Genomic DNA, 24,999 nt, shown 5'->3' with positions numbered 1-24,999 from the left:
ACTCTTGCATACTTCTCTGACACTCCCGACTTCCTCATACAATACCACAACTCTTCTCTAGGCACTCTGTCATATGCTTTCTCCAAGTCTACAAAGACACAATGCAACTCCTTCTGACCTTCTGTATATTTCTCCAATAACACTCTCAGAGCAAACATCGCATCTCTAGTGCTCTTTCCTGTCAGGAAACCATACTGCTGATCACTAATCATCACCTCCCTTCTTAACCTAGCTTCTACTACTCTCTCCCATAACTTCAAGCTATGACTGATCACTTTTATCCCTCTGTAGTTACTGCAGCTCTGCACATCACCCTTATTCTTAAAGATAGGTACCAAAACACTTTTTCTCCACTCCTCAGGCATCCTCTGACTTTCCAAAATTTCATTAAACTTACCTAAAGTATATATAATAATTTTAAGACAAATCAAAGAGGTGTGTTCCAGTTACCTCCAAAAGACTATGTTAATGCCAAGGAAAGCAATAACAAACTCATACAAAATGGTAGGGGAAATCAAATTCCAGAAAGACCTTCTCTTCTCTAATTACTGGAGAAAATTAAAACCTGATATGGATGACCAGCAAATAGAAAAGGCAATCAACTTAACATTGAAAACTATTCCACTTAAAAAGACTCTCTTACACACAACTCATGATTAATAATAATGCTTATTTCACCCCAGCAATTCTTCACAAATTCAATGCAACTAAGCCCCCATACTGTCCACACTGTAAAGACCAGATTGCAGACCTAATACATATATTCTGGAGTTGTAAATGCGTTTTCAAGCTTTGGAATTCCCTTAAGTTACAACTGCAAAAAATGGGGTATCAAGCATCAACACTGCCATGGGAATTTATTTTTTTACACATCCTCCCGGCCAACATCTCAGAAAAACAAGCTAACCCACTTATAACGATTTTCTTATTAATGAAGCTATATATAGCTTGCAAATGGTTAGATCCTGTTAAGTATCTCTTGGGAGGAATTCAAAAATCTGCTATTAAACATCTACTAGCACATAACATAGTATTGGACAAAAGAAACAAAAATATGAAAGCCCGACCAATCTGGGAACAGTCCTATAACATCTTATTAGCATAAAGCACCAGGTACACCATATCTTATGAACTGGAAATATTCCCACGAGTACACAGTTTAACTATGGATGAAGTATCATTTTTGTATGTGCTGTTTTTAGACTAATGACATTAATTGGGAAAGCATCTTTGTATATATTGTAATTAGGTATGTTGTATGACCTACGTTTCTACTTTATCCAGAGTGTATAACATGCAAATATGGTCATTTTGTAAATATGGAATGGTTATGGTTTTTGCAAATGTAAAACAAAAATAAAATTTATTGAAAAAAAAAAAAAAAAAAAGAATATGGGAGGAGTAACTAGAGAAACAACTGAAGCAGGTCAAAGTTGAATGTCTAAATAAACTCTGTTATCTCAGCAATGAGCTGGCAGATCTGGAAGATTTTTTGATAGAATCTGTAACACATCCTAAGGAAACACATTTGTAAAAGGCATTGTGTGACAGTAAATGATACTTGCACTGAGGCCTGTCAAACATAGTTGCTGTTTCCTTTTCTTCCATTCTAAGTGAATGGAAGTCTTACATGATAGCCCAGCCATGGGCATTGTATTCTCAGAAACACTGGACTTGCAGTGTATTATGGGGAAGATTTTTCTTTAGAAGACAACAAGCTCTCATCAGGATGTCTGCCCCCAGGAGATCAGTCAGGGTTACAAACTTAATAAAATTAGTAGTAACTACTTCTCTCTGGTGCATACAGGTTTGCAATGAGCCATACTTAAGGAAAAGTTAAATATATCTTTTTAAATGTTTTTCCCTTAGTGGTCCTTTAAATCAGTATAGTTGTACCGACTTGCTCTGCATAACTCTCGAATGCTGCTTTTCATGAAATGTCTCCTCACTTCAGTGTAATAATACAGCGTCTCATGCTTTATTTTGCTTGCTATTTACTGTAAGCATGTTTTATAAAAAAAAGACTGGATGCAGCCTACGATATGACCTAAGCTACAATGGGTTTCAGTTGTTTTAAAACAACTTCTGATAATATGTTCTGCTAGTGACATACAGGCTTTTATGCCTGTTTTTTCCACTGAAAAAAACATTGTGACAGTTGTTATTGGAAAATCATTTGGGCTGCAATGTGTAAGTGGCTACAAAAGAAATGGTGTAGGTCGGTTAGCATTCCAGCCCTCGGTCCATCTGATGTTGGCTGTTGTGTGATTGGTTAATGGTTTGTCTGATCTAATCATTTACAGGCTTGAAGCCACTCTGATAGAATGTGAAAGGTAAAACAGATGTTAACATCTCCAAACCAGCAATTACTTGCACACAAATTCCATTTGTACTGCTAGTGATTGGTGATGTTATTGTTACTATTAAAGGTGTTATGCCTTAAAGTGTGGTGCTTTACAGCTACCTTCAGGAAGAGGCAGTTGGTTTGCACAAAAATGTGTCCTGTAGCTACATTTTAAGGAATTCTGTAATAATCTAAAATATGAAGACTGGCAAATTTTGTAGGTATACACTACAGTTTTCAAAGCAGTTCACACTGTAGTCTTGAGAAGGTAATCAGCTACTTCTTTTGTAGTATGCCATGCACCTAGACTGTAGCCTAGGGTTACTTCAGTAAATGTAATTAGCCAAATATCCATCCCCAAAGTGACAACCACTTAAACTAGTTCTTGATATGTGGAGTGATTTACCCCTTCCATCCCTTACCATTTTGACTGAAGTATAAATGTGTTTCTAGGATTCCTATCAGATGACCGAAGACGCATTTTGTCGAACTTGAAATGTCGAAAAGGCAAAATGACGAAGCGGCATATAAACAAATACCGTCACTTTGCCATTTTTGGCACTGTAGTGCGATCTTGGCGTTGGTATATTTAAGTAGGGGGGTGTGGGGGTCAAAGCCCCCCACTTTGTGCAATGTTTTAATGTCTTTTGGGAACAGCGATTTTTTTTTTTTCCCTGAGAAAACAATCGCTGTTCTGGTTGTTCGATGTCTTGTGAATTCGAACTTTTGAGTTTGATATAACAATGTTCGATCATTTGATTGTTGTTGCAATATAGACCCTATTTCTATGTGCAATGTGTTATATTTGCATTGTTTTATTGATAGAACTGCAACTACTAGTACTCCCCATCCCAGACCCCCCCCCCCACCACCACCACCACCACCACACACGTGCATGTAAATGCGCTTTAAATTCTGAGTGTTATCTGAAAATAACTTTGAGCAGCCCTTCACTATGGGTGAAGCTACCTGTCAGCCTTCATTTGTCCCTTATTTGTGTCATTTTTTTTGTCTGTTCTCTATACTTTTTCTGTGGTAAGTAATGAATATCTTGCCTTAATGTGTGCTACAAATGCTATCTTGGCCTTTTCTGCAGTGGAATGTCAGCTAGAACAGCAACTGGTGACGGACCTAAAAAGAGAAAGCTGCTGCTTATAAAGGCCTGTTTAACTTGATTAAATAAACCACAAGAGAGTTTGGATGATGGCAAGAGAAATGAGCAGTTTATTACCACACAGATATTTTCTCTGAACTTTGTGTTATTTTTAAATAACTTTAAAAAGGTTGTTACATATTAAAAGAACTTTAAAAAGGAGCAGTAGCATTCATTGCATGCAGATATGAAAATAAAAATCTACCAGGAATCCCAGCAGCAAAACTAAATCAGTTGCTAATCTGTTTCTTAAAAGGGAAGTAGTGGCATGGCTCCTGACTACTTTGTTTAAAAAATTGCGCTAGCACCATGAACTATAACAGACAGATGCAAAGCTTTGGGCTTGAAGGATTGTGTTGGAGGTAAAGGCAGCACACTCAGAAAGAAATCTAGCAGTTCATAAGGGCAGATGGGAAATTGGCCAACAAATTGTAACCACACATCAGGTGGCTTTCTGCTTTCATGGAGTCTGTACTGCACTAAGTAGACTGGAATTAAAAAAAAAAAAAAAAACAGTAATAACTTAGTGGATAAAGTGTCACAAATTTTTATTTCAATTCTGCTGCATTATATAATATGTGAAGCACCCATTTACTTTGAAGTTGCCAGCCACCCCCGTTGGAGACAGGTGCTTATGTACAGAGAACAAAACAGCTTAAACAGTCAGTAGTTTGGAGGAAACCACCTTGAAAATTTTTAGTAGTAAAAGGTGATAGTTATGGTGATAATTTATAGTGTAGGAGGTACTGATGGTAACATTTTGTGAAATGAGAATCAAAATGAATTTGGGAGAAAGGTGCAAAATGTATATGTTGAAGAGAGAAAAAAGGGTGCTGCAGAGAAGGGAACTGTAGAGTTCAGAAGGGATAGGGTAATTTGGGGAGAATGTAACATAGGATAACAGCTGTTGTGGTAGGTGAAAATTAAGGTGACTATCGATCAGTTGTCCAGGATAGCTGTAAGCTCCATGTAAAAGTTCAGTATGTGTTGATGTCAGTGAGGTACATGTCACATCCATGTACTGCTAAGTTGTCATTCAAACATTAGATACATTGTGATGTATCCGTCATACATGCTGTCACTGTGCTCATTTAGAAGGCACACATGGATTAGTGTGTCCTCCCCCCCCATTTGAAAAGTGTCCTTTCGATGTTCATTTTTAACTGCCACCGCCAGTCTTCTTACTTCTTGAATTTAATCTCAAAGTCTTGCCTTTAGCATGGCAAAAAGGTAAATTGGCTTTGCATCCATGGAGCTGGCACTGATCATGCTTATTTTTTTTTTATCTGAGATTGTCACTTTCTTTGTTTTGTGCAAAAGCTGTGTAAAGCTCACCCTTTATCCATGTATAATACTGCTTCTTAACTGTCTGTGGTAGTAGATGTCACACCTCTTTCAGCAGAATAATTTTCAAGTTATTTTTAGATGCGTTCTCTGTTCATGCTGTCATAAATATTTTGTAAATATTTCTTATGCAACGTACTGAACTTAAATTAGGAGTGAATGATGAATAGTTGATCCAGTTATGGCAATTACCTTTCTCTGCAATTTCTGACACTCTAATGGTGTTAAGAATTCAGCCTAGTACCCTGACTCCTGCCTTAAGCCTTACCTTGGACATCTTGCATATGCCTTCTGCTGCTCGTCTTAGTTTGCAATTGAAGACGAACAGGCAAGGTAGTTTGTTTATATGCTTTATTATACAGAAACACAACAGGATGGATAGCAGCAGTGCAAAATATAAACAAACTGATTAACAGACTAAACAGACATGCATGTTTACATTTCAGCAGCTTACTACAAAGTGGCAGTCAAGCTTGCACGTGCTCAGTACTTATACACTTGTGCAAGACCCTAGAAGTCTTCTTAAAGGTATACATACATATTGATCTACACCTTCCTTTTGTTTTTAAGGTAAAGCGATCTTACCCTGGTGTAGTTTAGTGTGTATGACAGAGTCTTATGATGTGACTTGTGATCTTCACCCCTTCTTCTGACAAAATACTGCAACCGTTTTATAAAATACTATATAGATTACTGAACCACTTAAGGTCATATCTGAGACTGTACATGCTGTAACTGAGACTGCTTTGTAGTATGTCATTTGTATGAAAGTTGTCAGTGCCAACCTATTTCCTATCTGGCTGTTGCTGAGTTTTCAGTGCTTCTGATCTAGTATGCAAGATTTAGAACTGATCACTAAAGATTATCCAGGATTGGAAATTAATAGGGACGATGTATTACACTATTTCTTCAAACCAGACCTTGTAATGTGGTGTGAGTTGCTATTTGGCTTATACTTTCATTTTTTACTGCTAATGCATGGTTAATTTGTTGCAGGATCCAAAACATTTGAACTATCTAACATCAGAGCAGGCTTTGGCAGATTTTGCTGTGCTAATACGACACCTGCATGAAACCATCCCTGGAGCAAGAAACAGTCCTTTCATTGCCATAGGAGGATCCTACGGTGGAATGTTGGCAGCTTGGTTTAGAATGAAGTACCCACATATGGTAGTAGGGTAAGTGTAGCTTTGGATTGACTGGGATGTAGATGAAAAACAAACAGTTTCACTTCTGGGTACAAGTCATTGATAGTTGGTCTGGGTTGGACATATTCCTGTTGAACTGGCCATTCTGACAAAGCACTGTCTTACTTTCAGATAGTTAATTTCTTTTAGGGCTTCGTTCTTAGAGAGATATGCCATCTGCTCTTCTTTTTGCAGGACACACCTGATTTGCTTCCTATGGAAAAATGTGAAAAGTAAGAATAGTCCTGATGGTTTAGGCGAGAGAATATTTTCTAAATTCTTCTAAATATTGCAGAATCTGTGTTGCAGTATGGCAAACACTTTAATATGATATATGGAAACATCCAAACAGTACAATAGAAACTGTTTAGTCCATCCATTTTCTAAACCACTTGTTCTGGTGAGGGTTATAATAGTAGCAAACTGAGTGGGTTAGGCCTGGCTTCCCTGCTATATTATCCTATAGTTTCCTTAGATGTTCTCATTTAAGTTGGTAGATGTAATCCTTAACAGTGAATTCTGGCACTGCCTCATCACCTCCTACCTGTGGAGTCATGGCTTGTACACCTCCCTTGGGAAGCACCCTAAAAGTATCCTCAGTTGGTGTCCATATCACCTTAATTGGCTCCTGACAACCATGAGGCATTGTGACTCTACTGTTAAATCCTTTGTTCATGCCAAGTTCCTTAGTTTGCACTTGTAAACATAGGTGAGGATGGGTGCATCGCAAGATTAGTAAGTTGAGACCTTTATCCTTTGACTCTTGGTCTGCATCATGACCTCAATCCAATGCAGGGCCTGTAGAGCTGTCACTACTGCACTCGTATATCGGGCAGTCTCTTGATCACATCTGTCTTTTCTATTGAACAAGATTCTGAGATTCTTAAACTCTTCCACCTGAGGAGGCATCCACTTTTTCTGAAAAAGAGACACGAAGTCTGGTTTGGACTTGGTGAATTTTATCGCAGTCACTTTTGAATTGGCAACAGACTGATTCAATGTAAGTGGAGTGCAGTCATTTGAGGCAAAGTGGATTTCATCTGTAAACTGCAAAGAGGCATCATCTCCAGATAATAGATATGCAACCCTTATTTCCTGAGACTGGATATTGTCCAGGCCTTGGTAACCAATCAAAAATAAAAGGAGATGTGATGCTCCTCAGAGTCCAATGCCCACCTCGAATGCATTTCACTTAATGCTGAGAATGTGAACCCAACTTTTGCTTCTCTGATATTGAGGCTAAGTAGAATGTTGCAGCAGCCCTGGAAGTCCTGTACTGTTGTAGCTCATCTATCAAGGCATTCTTGGGTATATAGTCATTTACTTTCTCTAGATCCACAAAGCACATTTAGAGAGTAACAGCAAACTCCCACAATGCTTTTAATATCTCTTAAGGATAGAACATTCACCTATTGCTCCCAATCAGGATAGGCTCAGCATTGTTCCTTTTGAATCAGTGTCTTGACAGTTTTATAAATTCTGTCTAGTGCCTAACATATTCTTTCACAGGGGGGGCTGAGAAGCATGATTGTTGTTTCACTGGAACAAATCCTCTTGTCCTCCTTTTTGAAAATGGGGTTCCACCACCCACTTTGGCAATTCCGAGGCACTGTTCCTGGCTCCTGTGCAACATTGAAAAAAAAGCACATCAACCATGGTACTCCAACAAAGTCTGTAGCTTTCAGCATTTTTTCCCCAGATTTCTTCAATTTCCGCTGTTTTGTCACTTTGGAACTGTTTAATCTTGGTAGTAACCTCATCTACAGAAACTGATTCAGTCCTACTATTCACTTGTGCCACAACCATTTTTTTCAAAGTAGGGTATATATACTGGATTTAGGAGTTCATTAAAGTGTCCCCTCCCCCCTCTCGATGGTGTTCACAGTCAATGTTAACATTTCTCTGCTGTTGCTTAGGACAGCATGGGCATGATGGACCACTTTCTGAGTCACTAGAGGGTTGACCAGAACCTCTATGAGATCGTACAAAAATCTGTTCTCAATGACTTTTCCAACTCTTCTATACTTGGACCTTCATTTTGGTTATTTCTACAAATGCTGCTTTCTTGGCCTCTACTGATCAACTCAAGAGACTCCAACACTACTATCATTGCATGGAAGACCTCTTTAGTCTGATAGGTTTCTTCAGTTCTTTTGTCCACCTGCAGGTCCTAGCATTATGTTTGTGACAAGCAATAACAAAATTTCAGGCACAGAGCCTTGTCACTGATTCAGCTATTGAGATTTTGAGTTGGGTCCTTTCAGATTTCATATCTCTCATCTCCCCAAGTATATGAAGAAAGTTGTTTTGAAGGTAGGAATTGAACTCCTTATGCATTGAAATCCCTGTTATGCGTTCCAGGGGCATCCTCACTATATTGTTTGGATTTGTTGGGTCTATCTAGATACCGCCTTAGCTGTCTAATGAAACCCATCACTTAATAGTTATCAGTTATTTTCAAAACAATTTGTTTGACCAGAGTTTCCAGAACATGGCTTAGGTTCAGATGACATGAGGACTTCTTTTGACTCAGCCTGAAAACAAGTTGTATGTATTAGATGTGTGAGCATGACAGAGTAAAAGATGTGACTGGGTGAGATGCCAGTCAGGAGGCAGACAGAAGAAGAGCGAATTAAGAAAACTAGATCCTGCCAATAGAAACTAGCTCTTGGGTTATGAGATGTTAGCTTACTTCTGGGGAAGGAGCTGGTGCTTATGCTGGAGGCTGAAAAGTTCCAGTTAAGTAACTGCCCATATTTCTACACACAGAATTTGTTCTGTAACCAAACTTCTCAAGAAGCAGTGGGTCGTTCTTGAGTCGACAGTTCAGAAGAGTCTCTGAACACGTGTGGCACTACTCAAAAGTCTGCAGTCATGTGAAGTATGTTTAGAATTTGTGCCAGTGGATGAGAAGGTCAGTTATATCTGCAAGTTGCAGAAATATAAACATTCTCTTTTTGTGCATATGTATGTGGCATCTGTTTACAGTATTTGACATTGGTCAAGTCAGCGAGTGCAGTATTTAATAAGAGTACCACTTGGAGTCTACAATGCTCACAAGAGGAGTGATGGAGATACTGCAAGGTCCATGATTAGGAGGAAAGGCGTGTCTCATTTGACCCTAAGTAGGGAATTGTTTTAGGACTTCTGTCCCAATTAATAGACTCATGATAACAAATACCATGTTCAAAAGCAAGGAAGAACTTGTGTAATTTGGTGTTTGTATTTGTTAATTGGGGTAGAGCAATGGTTCTCTTGGACCTTTTTTAGACCGAGTCTGGGGGTATAAGCTCAAGAAATATAAACTCTTGTAAAATAACACAATATATGTAGCACTGCATAGCAGTAAATAACATAAACTCTTAGAAATATATTACCAGACTGGTACCACAGTACTTTCGTCTAGAGATCAGTGGTCAGGAGAGTTTTGGTAGCAAAATAAAACAAGTGTTGTTTTAATTGAGAATATGATCTGTCCTACAACAATCTCAGTAGTAAATGTCCCACTTTCGTCATTCATCATTTGAGAGGTGGTGAGACTGTTCCTGGAGGTTTCTGTGTAAGGGTTTTCTTTGCACTTGCATTCTTGATAACCGTTGCTCACACTGTTATTCTCTGTACCTGGCTTGGGAATGAACACAGTCACCTTGCACTCGTTTTTCCCATGTTTGCATTTCCTGGCTTTACTTTTTGTAGTCATCTTGGAACTTTCCCTCCCTGACTCTGATGCTGAAAGAAGAAAGAGGTTTGTCCTGATGGATGTGCAGGGCCATCATAATCTTTGTTTTTCTGCCTGGATTAGTGGCATGTTAGTATTTATCAGCAGAGAAGTTTGGTGAGGGCATCAGGGAACTTCCCCTACTTTTTTTGATAAGTGCTGAGCTACCAGCAAGTCAAATAGATGGGATCTTGGTGTTTTTTTCATCTAGGAGAGTGCACTCTGGAATGCAGTATCCCCCCCCCCCCCATGGCTGCACTGTAGTGTCAGCAATCCAGACGCCTAGAGTGGGAATAGAAACTACAATATTCTGGATTTCTAGCACCAAAGGTGAGTGTGCTGCTCATAGCTCTCGCTCATAGCTCTCAGTGAGTCAGGGACCATCATGGACACCTTTAAAATATTAATGCTATTAACTTGAAATTTTGACTGAATAAGAGAATGTGAATTAATATACATCTTCTGGAGTAAAATAAGTATAACTCAAATTATTGTCATAATTTAAGTGTATTTTACCACCTTTTCTCTAAAAGTCTCTAATTTTAGGAAAGATTAAGAGTGACATAGCTAAAATGTGAATCAAAATAAGGGACATTTGAGAGGTATGGAGCTACCTGTTGCACCACTGACACGGAAAATTGACACATTTAAATGGAAAGTATTGATAAAAACAAAAGAAGTGACCAATAAATTAGAGGCAATTTGATTGCTGAACTTCCAAGTAGTATTATGGTTTGTTTTATTTGTAATTTATTGCAAGTTAGCAAGGCCTTTCTTGTTCACACTAACTGGTAAGACATATTGTGCACTTTGAACACTTACCTTCTTGTGTTCACTTGAGAAAGAGGATGAAGTATTACACTAGTCACCAGTGAGTGTATTTCACAATTTGAGTTTTTTACAGACTTTGTTTTGCAAGAGACAGCACTGGTAAGATGCACTACAGAAGTCAAATTAAACTGTACCAAAACAAATAAAAGTCACAAAACATACTCATCCCTTCTCCTTACACTGAACTACTTTATCACTTCTAATACAAAGTCATCATGAAATAGTATGAGTTTTAAATCTGTGATTCTGCTTCCTCTTCCAGTGGTGCCTAGAGTGACATTGAGAATAGATTTTTATTTATTTTTTTTTTTGGGGGGGAGGTGGGACTTTACTGGGGAGTGCCAGTAAAGAGTACATACAAAAATTGGACTAAAATTAGGTAAGATTGTGAATCAAAACCAGTTCCAGCTCTGGGTGACCTAGGAAGTTGCCCAGGGTCATAGGCTGTAGGGCCCACTTAGGGGCTGCACATTTCATTTTTAATTATACAATTAAAATAAAATTTTATATGCTTTCTCTAAGGATGCAGCATAAAATTTTAATTTTTTTCTTTAAGAATGCAGTGTCTGGTCTGTGGTCTGCAGGTGCATCACAATGCCTGCACAACAACGTGCAGAATTTCAGCATTGAAACAGTGTTACCAAAGACTGGTGAGAGTAGAATTTTTACTTCTCCACTTACATTACACAAATAGTGCTACCAGAAAGCAGAGGAAAAACGTCTCCAGCAGAGGCGTGGAGAGCATTCCTTAGCAGGTGCTGTGTGTGTGTGTGTGTGTGTGTGTGTGTGTGTGTGTGTGTGTGTGTGTGTGTGCGCTTGTGTAATACCCTAGTTAGGGATGACAGGTTAGTTAATTAACTTGCTTAGGCTTAAACCCTGTACCTTGGCTAAAAGAAACAAGACCTTAATCCTCTGTACTAACTACCAGAGTGATACCTTAGTAATCAGAGTTGATTGAATGTCGTGAAATTGATAATTTAGGATTTTATTGGTTCATACATTTTGTTTCACTGCTTAATGGGAAAAAAATATCCAAAACTATAAGGGTGCATTTTCAAGGAATGTGGGTTTCGGTGCATTTTGAAGGAATGTTGAGTTTCAAGGGAAGTGAAGTTTACTGCTATGCTAAATCTGTTTTCAACATGCAGTTGTTTTGTGTAGCAAGTGGCTGTCTGTGCTATAAAATTTCAAAAAGAAAAATGAATAAATAGAAAAATGCACACTTTATTAGTAAGAAATAACAAAGCTTTCGGGAATATCCCTTCTTCAGTGTTCAATCAAATCAGTTAAAACCATCATATATATAGAAATAAAAAAGCAAACCACATGACACAGCCATCCAATGTGGAAACATAAACCATTAGCAAATCAATTTAAGATTTTAAAACACACTACTGTGTAAAAAAAAAAAAATATATATATATATATATATATATATATATATATATATATATATATATATATATACATACATACATACATACACATATATCTAAAGTAAAAACTCAAAAGTAACATACAATCAAAAATCGCTTATTTTGACAAAAATATAATAAATTATATTATTTATATTGCTTTTGTTTAAAATCTAACATAGGTTTAATTGTTACCATGTTATTTAGCCCAGGTGCTCTATCTGCTTCAATTCTTATAATCCACTTATACTCGGACATCTCCAATTTATTATTTATGTCTACAAGCCTCAAACTTCTATGTACAACCTCTAACACTTTAAATTTGAAGCTATGTGAGATTCCCTCATCCATCCTATGTTTTGCTAAAGCATTAGATGCAACACTCCTTATGTCCGATTTATGCTCAATAATGTGATCTTTCAAACATCTTGAGCATTTTCCAACATAAAACCCTTGACATTGTGTACATGTAGCTAAATACACCACCATCATAGTTTTGCAGGTTGCTTGATGTTTGATCTCGTACCTTAATTTGCTTACTGGATGCTCAAAACATTTTTTGTCACAAATATCAGAGCAACAACTGCAACCGTGGCAGGGGACTGTTTCAACATTATGTACTACTTGATTCACCAAATTCACCTCAAAGTCTTTGTAACATAGTTTTCTCTTTAAGTTTTTCATATTTCTATATGCAAATCGAGGTGTGTTACCCAGTATTATATGCAATTCAGGCTGAGCCATTATAATCCGCCAATTTTTTTAAAAATTATTGTCTCAACAAATTTAGTCATACAGTTATAGGTAGTAACATACCTTAACACAGGAAGTGGGTTTTCACTCTCTTCTGTTATGGATGAATAATTACTAAAATATGGGGGTGCCATTAAAATTCTGTTGTTCAGTATATTATCTCTTATTTCCATAACATATCTCATATCACTCTATTTTGGAATTCTTCACATAGGACCCCCATTTGTTCCTCACATTTTCTCTGATCTGTGTTCAGTCTACTAATTCTTAATAATTGGCTTTTGATAATACCACCAAATACATGTCGAGCATGCATGCTTCTCGCATGCGTGTATTTATTCACCTGTACACTCTTTCTATGCGCACGTTTCTAATTTATTATTAAGGTCTTTGTAAATTTTGACATCTAAAAAGGACATTTTTTATCATGAGAAAAATTGATAGTGAACTTTAGGAAGTTCGTAGTGTTATTTAAATACTGAACAAAGCACCTTAATTGCTGTTCATCTCCTTCCCATAATAAAAAACAATAATCAACAAAACGCTGATAAAAAAGAATATTCTCTCTGAATAAATTATTATCACACACAACATATTGCTTTTCCCATTGGCTTAAAATGATGTTAGCATATATATTGACCATGGGCATACCCATGGCTACTCCTGATGTTTGTAGGTATGGTTGCTTATTGAATAAAAAGACATTTTTTTCTAAGACAACTTCTATTATACTACACAGAGTTTCAGTCTCTCTCCCCTTAATTTTGGCATTATAGCATAAAAATTCACGAATTGCATTTACACCATATTCATTGGGTATCACAGTAAATAAGGAACCTATATCCAAGGTCACCATCATAAATTCTCGAGTCTTATTATTATCATACCATGAATAAAGTTTTTTTAAAAAATCATTAGTATCTTTTATGTAACTAGGACAAGAAGGCAAATATTTACTTAAATGTTCCTGAATAAAGATGGATAAAGGTTTCGTTGACCACCCTCTTCCCAAGACAATTGGTCTCATTGGTGGTCTAGTAAGAGATTTGTGTAACTTCGGTATTCCATATATAACCGAAATAACCAGACTTGGAACAGAAAAATAATTTAAAAAGTTCAAGTGTGATATCACCCTGTGTTTGCATTTAATAGACAAACATATTCACTTCACTAATAATTTTTCTTACATCACCAAATGTAATTTCTTTAAAAGTGTGTTCGTCATTCACAAAGTGCCTCATTAACTCAATATATACATTTCTATCAAAAATGACTGTTGCTGCATCCTTATCACCTTGTTTGATAATTATATCCTCGTTGTTACTTAACTGCTTGCAGGCCAAAAATTCTGCATAAGATGTATTATACAATTTTACTTTTAGTCTCCCCATGGAGACATCATTATACAATTGTCTCAACTCATCCTCACAAACAGCACTAAAAGCATCCAATATCGGATAATTATTGGGAATAAAAGTACTTTTCTTTTTAAACTTACCTGTCACACCATTTTGTGTGTCCTTAAATAACATTTTCAAACACACATTCCTAACGAATATCTTCAAATCAGTCAATGCTTCCACTGTCGTATCCCTGCCACTGAGAATAAACTGCAGGCCTTTATTCAGCAAACTTTCCATTTCAGCAGTTAAAAGAAAGCATGATAAGTTCAAAATGGAGCTGTGCAGCTTACCATTCATCTGTGACCCTGCTTGCTGTTTGGTAGCAGGCTGTCGCTCTTCCTCTTTCCCATTATGGGGTTTACTCGTTGAGAATGCCCTCTCGACTGCGGGCGTTTGTTGACTTCTACCTTCTCCTGTAGTTTTGCCACTAATGGTTGAGACCGTTTTAAAAAAAAATCTCTGCTTGCTTTATCTTCAATGTTGACCCCCCCCCCCCCGAGGTCTTACTTTTTTCAGCTAGCAGGTTCATCGTGGATGAAGAGGTCGTTGCCGTGTCTGTCAGATTGATATAACTTTGTTGTCCAACCACATCATGCACTGTATCTACCACGGCACTCTTTTCTTCTTGATTGGATTGCTGCAATGCCTGAAAATGCCCATCCTGAACGTGCAGGGCTCTTTCAGACTCCGAAAAAGTATCTAATTCATCCATTCTTCTTCTTTTCTCTTTTGAATGGACATTTTTATTATTATTGTTCACATGGGTCTTCGGCCAAGAACAAATATGACCCATTATAAAATCATTAATATCTCTTTGTAGTTCATGTTGTTTTATGGCCTGCAGCTTGTTCTCCAGCGTACTCATTCTATTTATCATTAACTGATAAGAACCAGAAATGCCTGTAAAATTTGCAGAGCCAGTCAATTCATTTTCCATTCTTATAATTTCATCTGAAAGCTCTTTTTCAATTGGTAGAAAGTGCTCATTCATCAAAAGCATATAGACTCTACTCAGTTTCAAATTTAATTGTTGCCAAGACTTCCAGAAGCTCAGGATATGTATTGGCATAGGCAGGCATTTTTAAAATATGCAGCCCTCTTGGAACGATGTTGAATTCCAAGTAGGCTGAAAAACTCAAACACTGCCACTGAGTTTGCACCTTCCTTTCAAGTTGAATTAACAAATTATTGAGATTGTCGTCTATCTGAAGGACAGGAAACACATTTGAATCATTGGTGCCCATCACTTGAGATACCAGTGAATTACCTGATAGTATCAACAAGTCCCGTACTGACTTCTTGCCACTTGAATCCATTTTGGCACCCATTTGCTGCATACTTTGTATCGGCTGTGTCATTTTCAGGTTTGCAAATTGAAAAGAGCGACCACCGTTAAACCAAGTAGTTGTAGTCCAAAAGAAACGGTTCAGCCATGGTTTTACTTCTATTTTTCCTTAAGGCCACAGTTAAAAAAAAGAAAAATGAATAAATAGAAAAACACTCACTTTATTAGTAAGAAACAACAAAGCTTTCAGGAATATCCCTTCTTCAGTGTTCAATCAAATCAGTTAAAACCATCATATATATAGAAATAAAAAAGCAAACCACATGACGCAGCCATCCAATGTGGAAACATAAACCATTAGCAAATCAATTTAAGATTTTAAAAATACACTACTGTGTAAAAAAAAATATATATATATAGACATAACACATATATCTAAAGTAAAAACTCAAAAGTAACATACAGTCAATAAAAGCACTTATTTTTGTCAAAGTAAGTGCTTTTATTGATTGTATGTTACTTTTGAATTTTTACTTTAGATATATGTGTATGTATGTGTATATATATATATATATATATATATATATATATATATATATATATATTTTATTTTTTACACAGTAGTGTGTATTGTGGATGTAAGGAATAATAGAAGTAAAACCACGGCTGAACTGTTTCTTTTGGACTATAAAATTTCAAAGCAGTGTTAATAGCACATCAGATAGCATACTTGCCTTTGATACAAAAGGCTGTGGGTTTTAGTTCCACACCATGTAGATAGATTGTTGATACTGCATTGCACTTTAAAGGGGGTGTTGCACTCATGAGTGTGTCGTCCTTTGGATGAGGTGTTAAACTGAGGGCCCCGTCTGTCTGTGTTAATGTAGGTGCTGTGAGATCATTTACGCCCACCTGAGTAATTGAAAAGAGTAGGGGGAAGTTCCCCAGTGCCCACACCAAACTTCTGCTAGTAGTATAAGTACTACCAAGGGTCTCCACTGAAAGGATGCTAGTAGCCAAATGAGACTAACCTGCTCAGCAATCTCTACTTTCATTTCAAAAATAAATAAAAAGAAATAGTATGCATGCTGACTGTTTTGAGAAGCGATTATGGTAATTGGAGGGAGCCAGATGGCCGGGGAGGGGGGGGGGACCTAGTCCATTCCCCCTGCCTAGGGCCCCATTTCATTATGATTCGGCTGTGTGTTGTTTTAGTACTATATTAATCATTTCTACACTGCATTTCTTTTGTACATTAAATTAGTAATACAGATGTGAGCAGGCATGAATTTTGGGGCCTGATTCTTTTTCCTCATCTACATGACTTATCTTTTACTGTGCAGTTGCTCGGTACAATAAATTAATGTACATAGCTTAAGTCATAGAAATATTTCACATACAGCTTACCTAATGTTTTAAGTAAGTTCTGAAATTAACTTTGGTAAATGAGTTTATATAATTTATCAGATTTTCTTTCAATTTTACTAATTGCTTTTGGGATATGCTGTTTGATGAAAGGATAGCAAGAGTGCTAAGAGGCTGTACACAAATCAGGCAAAGGTGAATTAAACAAAGTAAGACTCTCACAGACTACCTATATTGTGTCATTATTCTGAATCAGTGTTAACACAAACTGCACATCTGTTTGACTCAAATACACCTGTGAGTGTCTGTGAATTTTTAAAGCCTAATTTTGTTTCCCCATCTTTGCTAACCATGTGCAGTAGCAGACTCTTCAGATTTCTAGTGACTCGTAGGTTTAGGATTGTAAAGAATAACATTAGCATGAAGCACTACATATAGTAAACAAAATTTAGTGAAGGACTACCACCTTGTACTCTTATCTTCTGCCTTTACACCAAACCACTTTTAGTACTTCAAGCAAAATATAAACCTTGGCTGCTGCTCAAAATAAAATTCAGTTTTCTAATCCTCCTACTCATTTTGGTGGAAATGGTGCATGGAAATAGCCAGGGCATGATGATATTGCTCTTAGCTGTGCTATGAAGCAATGTTTTCCTTTGACAAAAGAATAAGAAGGGATTTCCACAAGTGCTGGAGTTAATGGTGAAATCAGAATGATGTCAGCAATAGTATCTCTGAGTGAAGGCCGCTAAGGATAATTTAATTTTGAGTATGAACACATCAAGGAGAATTTTGAGAAGCTTTGATTTCTGTGGTTATTAAGGAAAGGAAACTATTTTCTTTGTGTCTCATAAACTCCTAAGTACTGTGATGCAACACTTCTTTTTATTTTTCATTTATATGGTCTCTCCAGTCTTTGTGAATATGTAGAGAATACTATATATATTTTTTTAACTTCAAAGGCTGCCTATGTACCGAGTGCTAGTTGAGTGACAAATGAGTCAACCAAATGGGAAAAAGACCATACTTTCTTAAGAGCCATCCTTGGCGTGGATATTTGCAGCTCACTTTTTCACAAAGGCACAAAGATGTGCTTTGTGTGTCTTGAGTGATACTAAGAAACCATAGGCTCATGGTATTTTAGAGTTCATAAAATATCCAGGAGTGACTGCTTCCTAAAGTTAGTTTGATATAAACGCATTTTCCAAAGTTAATTTCAGAACATAATTAAAAACTAGGTATGTTGTATTTGAAATATTTATATGACTTAAGCTATGTTAATTTATTTTACTGAGCAACCAGAATGTGAAAGAATTATTTGCTATAAGTTACCTAACTTTACTTTATTGAGCAGCCAATTAGAGCGAGATTTATATGATTTAAGTAATTGGAATTTATTTTACTGAGCAAATGAAAGTACTTACCAAGTACCAATGGAGTTTAATTGCATTTTGGTGACAATATCTTGCTGAATAATAAATATTTATATGAATTTAATTTATCACATTTATTTCACAAAGTTAAGACCATATAGGAGAGCAGGACTAAGACAGAATATATGTGTGTGAATGAGAGGGAAGATGGAGGAATGGTAAGGATGCAAGGAGTAGAGGTAGCAAAGGTGGATGAGTTTAAATACTCGGGATCAATAGTTCAGAGTAACGGTGAGTGTGGAAGAGAGGTAAAGAAGAGAGTACAGGCAGGATAGAGTGGGTGGAAAAGAGTGTCAGGAGTGATTTGTGACAGACAAGTACCAGTAAGAGTGAAAGGGAAGGTCTACAAGAGGGTAGCTATGTTATATGGGTTCCAGACAGTGGCATTGACAAAAAGGCAGGAGTTTGAGATGGATGTGGCAGAGTTAAAGATGTTAAGATTTGCACTGGGTGTGACGAGGGTGGACAAGATTAGGAATAAGTATATTAGAGGGTCGGCCCAGGTTGGAAGGTTTGGAGACAAAGCCAGAGAGGCAAGATTACGTTGGTTTGCACATGTGCTGAGGAGGAATGCTGAGTATATTGGAAAAAAAGATGCTAAGGATGAAGCTACCAGGTACCAGGAGAAGAGGAAGGCCTAAGATAAGGTTTATGGATGTGGAGAGAGAGGACATGCAGGTGGTTGGTGTGGCAGAGCAAGATGTAGAGGACAGGAAGAAATGGAAACAGATATCCGCTGTGGCGACCCCTAATGGGAACATCCGAAAGAAGATGATGATGAAGACCATATAGGAGAGCTGTTTTACACTTCTGACATAAGAAATCTTTATTAACTTTGATCTTTAAATATTTTTTACACATTTAATGACCTATATTTGGCATATAGTATTCCCATTGCATTCAACTTTAATTTGGTTAGTCTTTCTGGACTCACCAAAATCAATAAATTAAGTAGCAGTTTCATAATTACTGTAGTACTTACTTGGAAGGTATCTTCAGTTTGAGAAATACTGTAAATTGTGGATTCCTGCTGAAGAACACTGTGATAATTAAAATCAAGGTGTGTTATTAGTTATTTGTACCTAAATATTTTAAGAGTTTTTTCTAGCAGTGTACTACCTATTTAGTTATCACATTAGTATAACATTTGGGATAGAACTAGTTTGTTACCCTTGCGATAGGGTAATATGATGGTCGTGGTTTTACATTGCAGTTAAATTGTTTAATTTGGAGGAATTGTCAGTTTCTGATTTTTCCAGGATTATCGGTCCCTGACACCTAAAGCAATCAAGCTAGTATAACCCCAGACAAGTCCTAAGGATCAGCCCAAGTCAAAATCCTGCTCTATTGAAGGACTTTCTCTACAGCAACAGTATTTTAATGTATGTTCAGTTATAATACCTACTCCTGATTGTATTGCCTTATTCCTGTGCCCACTGTGTATTACCCCTGGTCAGCTACATAATCAATGCTGTGCACCCCTCCCATCAAGGGGTCTTTTATCGGCCTTTTAGCCACTCACCAGTGTTCCTACCCCCTCACTGATCACTCACTATCTTAGCTCACTTCATTTACCACCCTAGCTCACTTCTTTTACCATCCTATCTTCCACTGTATCACCCTTATACCTCTATTTCCTTCTCATGCCCTCCTAACTCACATAGTGTCTAACTTATTTATCTCAGACCTAGTGCCCCTCTTGCCCTACCCGAGGTCCCCCATCCACCTCCTCAGTCTAGCTCCCGGATAACCTGTGCTCGTTCCCTCCAAATTGATTTAGGCATAATATATCTATCTATGGAAAGTAAATAGCATAGACATAGGCATAAGGCAGCTTTCTCAAGAAGGAAATCCCTAACCAGCAGACTCTAAAGCATTGAGCTATAGTGTACTACCTGAATTGCAACTGATTGTTCCCATAACTGCTGCTCCTCTAGGGCAGTACTGCCCCGCTCCATTCGCTACACTCGCTCCACCCCCTTACCCTACCCCCATTCCCACCCACCCCTAACTCAGTTACACTTATAGCTGCTAACCACTCCCATCTCAACTCATACACCCAATCAACCAATTAATTCTCACCATCAATCTCCCACTCATTCATACTACACCACATCCTTGTTGCCAACTCCTTTAATAGCTTCTCTGCCATCTAGCTTTTACTGCCCCTTCTCTCACTCAACCCTTCTCCTCTACTACAAAAAGGTAGCATGAGAAGGAGGTTATGAAATAAATAAAATGCCTTCCCCACACCTAAAAGTAGTATGTTACACATTAACTTCTCCTTTTTTCTATCCTCACATCCTACCACACACAAGTTCATCTCACCAGTCCATCCCAGTGGCAAATGGATACCATAGCCATTTCACTAAAACTAAATAATTTCCCAATATCTCCATGCAACCTTGCCCCAACCCATCACTATTCCTACATAAATAATAAACCAACAAACAAAATAAACCCCTACCTATCCCAAAAACAAAATAAATATTACGGAAACTACTTAAACTATACCTATATCTAACTCGACAGCTCACTTGCTGTAGAGACATACATCCTAACCCAGGACCCATGTCTTCAATCCATACAAACCTAAACCAACCAAATCCTCTTTATAGAAGGGCAACCTCCTCTCTACTTCTCTTAAACATTAATGTAAGAAGTGTACTTAACAAAGTTCACGACCTCCATGCCCTATTGACTTTATATAAACCAGATTTAGCCATACTAACTGAAACCTGGTTTAGACCAGAAGAAATTACACCTCCTGGCTATAATATATGGGAAGATAGGACAGGGAAAAAATGGAGGAGGCATAGCCATACTATTTCAAAATCATCTCACATTGGAACAGGTTAGCTACAACTCCCAGGAAGTCAATCATATAGAACTTATTCTTGCTAAATTAAAACTAAACTCTGGCAAACATATAGTTATAGCAGGTGCTTACATCCCACCAGGAAATAACATTGCCACTATGGAAAACCTGTTACACTGGATGTCTACCTCCCATCCACAAGAGACCATTTTCTCAGGAGATTTTAACATTGACTGGTCTGACTGTACTAAATTTAATCCCTCTACACATATTAATCTTCATGGTTTTACCCAAATCATAGATACCCCCACAAGATTCGATAAGAAATCCAAACGTCAATCCATTTAGATTGGATACTTCTGTCTGACCCCACCTTAGCGCAACAATCAGGCTGCCTCCCAGACAATTTGAGTGATCACCAACCAAACTACCTTATTAGAAATAAATCCCACCATAATAAACAACCCATCCTCTGAATAGTTCATAAAAAGAATTTCAAAGCCAAGGACCTAAACCATGAACTAAAATACTGTAACTGGACTCCCCTAAAACACCTACCCCTAGACAAAGCAGTAGATTACTTTAATACAACCTTTCTCTCAATCCTAAACGTCATGCACCAGCCCGAACCATCAGAGTTAAGACAAACTATGCCCCTTGGTTAACAAAAGAAATTAAATCCATAATGAATGACAGAGACAGAGCCTGGGCTCAATATCATAAACTTAAAACCACTACCTCAAAACAAAACTACTTAGCTCTATGGAACTAGTTCAAACAACTTATAAAACCAATTACTACAAAACCTTACAAGAGAAGAACGGTCACAACCCTCAGAAATTCTGGGCCTCAGTAACTAAATTACTGCATCCAGGTAAAACCGGCACCCCCACACCCATAGTTCCAACCGACAAAGAAAGCACCCTACACAATTCAACAAATTCTTTACAGAAACAGTCCTAGCAATAACACCCTAAATAACACCACCAGCCCTACACCTTCTCCAACCCCTACTAACCCTACCACACAACAGACTCCCTCTAGCTTTTCCTTGTCTCCAGCACCTACCCAACATATTACTAAACTCCTCAAAAAGCTAAAGCCTGCCACAATATCTGCTGACAAACTTCCCGCTGATTTCCTTCAACTAACAGCTGAAACTATATCCTACCCCGTGTCTATACTCATAAAAAGATCCATAGTGGAATGCAAAGTTCCTAACCTGTGGAAAATATCTCATATTATCCCTCTCCACAAAGGCGGCAACTCCCTTGAGCTCATCAACTACAGCCCAAGTTCAGTTTTATCTCCTTTATCAAAAATATTAGAAAGAGTAGTACATTCACAACTAATGCAATACTTCCTACAAAATAATCTTATATCTACATCTCAACATGGCTTTCGACCCTCCCATAGTACCACCACTGCTCTATTCTCATATACCAACATAGTCAACACCCATAGAAACAACGGACTTTTCATTTCCTCTGTATTCTTAGACTTATCTAAAGCCTTTGATATGGTCAACCGCAGTCTTCTTCTCAAAACTCTATCTACCCTTAACATTAACTCCCTCAGTATATCATGGTTCAACAGCTTTTTATCAGGCTGCTAACAAGCAGTTCTTTGGCAGGACCAGCTATCCTCCCCTCCTACCTGTATCCATAGGAGTCCCTCAAGGTTCCATACTTGGTACTTTACTGTTCTCCATATTTACAAATCAGATATCTGCCACCTCTCCCTCTGCCTCTATAGTGCAATATGCAGATGACACCACTATCATATGCGCCACCCCAACCTTAAACTTCAAACAATAACACAGGACAACTTTACTCTGGCTGAATCATGGTTTTCTAGCATTAAACTTAATACTCAATCCCAAAAAAACAAAACTACTTCTCTTCAGTTCTGGTAGAGCTCCTGCACTAAATAATGATTTCACCATAAACTCCAAGGACAATACCTCAATCACCCCAACAACTGACACTAAACTCCTAGGAGTAATAATTGATAATCTAAAGTTTGACATACACATAGCCCAAACAATCAAAAAAGTAAACAAAAAGCTCAGTCTACTGTATCGGAACAAGCAATTCATGACCAATTATACCAAAGCCACTATTGCTAGAACACACCTATTATCCACCCTACTGTATGCCTCCCCAATCCTGATTAATCTTCACCACAGCGAACTAAACAAAATGACATCTTGCTATAACAAGATTGTCAAGTTTGCTACAGGTGCCTCTAGTAGATCCCATCACTGCCTTGCCCTCAAACAGCTCAACTGGCTTGAGTTGCCCCAACTACTACTTGCTACTCAACTCTCCACAGCCCACAGACTGTACTACCTCTCTGACAAAACTCCTGCTCTACAAAACCTAATACAGCACTACACCACCACCCGAACCTTAAGATCAACAGACCAAAATCTCATAAATGTCATCAAACATAAGAATGAAGGAGGTAAAACTCTTTTTGGGTGTACTATAGTAAAAATCTGGAACTCACTCCCAAATCATATAACATCTACAAGCTCTGCTTCACTATTTAAGAAACTACTCAAAACCCACTATACTAACAATCGGCTGTGCACATGTGACTCCCCAGGCTAAGCCACTACAATGCAGTTTTGCAAGAATTCCACCAAAGAACACCTATAAGTTTCAGACCTCTGAATACCTATTCTTACTATAAATTTCTAACCTCTGAATACTTACTCTTACCAAACAATGTTCTATTTTGATAGTTTTGATTTAAATGTCTATTTAGAAATGTTGAAGTTTTAATCTGATGCTATTGATTTTTTTATGTTTATGCAGAAATGTTAAATATGTTTAAATGTTTAATTCCATGCCTTAAGAACACAGTTATGTATTTTACTACGTGTATTATAACATTGTATTAAGTGGAGCTTTTCTCCCCAGACTTCCACTGAAAATGGACCTGTGTCCAGTCGGACTTTCCCGGTCATCAAATGTAAAATAAAATAAAATAAATAAATAAATATTCTACCAAATGCTGCCAGTTACAGGAAAGTGTAATATTTAACTATTAAGGTGTGTATTCTTAGCATTATTTATACCTTAATATTAAGGATTTTTTTTAACAGTTTGCTACTTAGCTCAATAGTTTATTATCTGTGATAAAACAAGTCAGTATTGTGATGTTAATTTTCTCTCAACTACAAGTATCCTATTATGTTAAGATCTTAATAAACATCATTTTCACTTACCAGCTAATGCAGGCTATAGTATATTTGAATTGTTTAGAAGGTATCTATAAGCTGTATATAATAAGGCATTACTAAATATAGATCACTTAACTTGTATACACTTGAAGACTTAAAAGATAATTATATCACAGAATATAACAATTGCAGTTTCTGTATAAAGAACTTAAATTCAACATCTCATCTTTTCTTTACAAATTATACAAAAATGAAGGAGCTCCTTTCTGTTTTAGAAAGAAAAAATGTTTGGCTTCATTGTTGTTGCAGTACTAGTATAGGTATTAGAACTGTAAGAAAAGTTGTCTCTGTCTGTGAGGAGATTTAGTATGGAAAATATTTGACAAAGGAAATGACAAATCAGCCAGTAGTTTAAGCAAATCTACTAAAAAATGACTATACAGTCACAAAGAATACAGTCTCTACGAAAAAAGGTTTTAATTCAAAGTCTAAAATATAAGATTAGTCACATACATAATACAAATAGCAATAATGGTATCTTTGTGACAATGGATAGCAGTACTGAAATTAGTGTTTTTGATACTTACTAGACTGGTAATGTAGGCAACATTATATTGACAAATGAAGAATCTGCAAGGACTGAATAGAAAGAAAATCAAGACGTTACAGATGGATTAGTCTGCTAAGGAGAGTTGAGTGCTACTGCTGATGCACCAGCAATAGCACTTGACAATCTGAGTATAAAAATATCATCTATAAT

The 24,999-nt window shown here is 37.2% G+C and overlaps 1 protein-coding gene across 1 annotated transcript in view; it reads left to right on the top strand.

Annotated features, from left to right (window-relative positions):
- Positions 1-24,999, top strand: part of LOC122801697 (prolylcarboxypeptidase) — a 755,483-nt gene that overhangs the window by 394,123 nt on the left and 336,361 nt on the right. Inside the window, exon 4 of the mRNA XM_044071210.1 lies at positions 5,838-6,019. Within this exon, the coding sequence (XP_043927145.1) occupies positions 5,838-6,019 (182 nt within the window). The remainder of the gene's footprint in view (positions 1-5,837; positions 6,020-24,999) is intronic.

Source organism: Protopterus annectens, chromosome 5.part0 (assembly GCF_019279795.1).
Source record: "Protopterus annectens isolate FY-2018-M chromosome 5.part0, PAN1.0, whole genome shotgun sequence".
NCBI lineage: Eukaryota > Metazoa > Chordata > Ceratodontiformes > Protopteridae > Protopterus > Protopterus annectens.
This window is presented reverse-complemented; position numbering and strand designations above follow the sequence as displayed.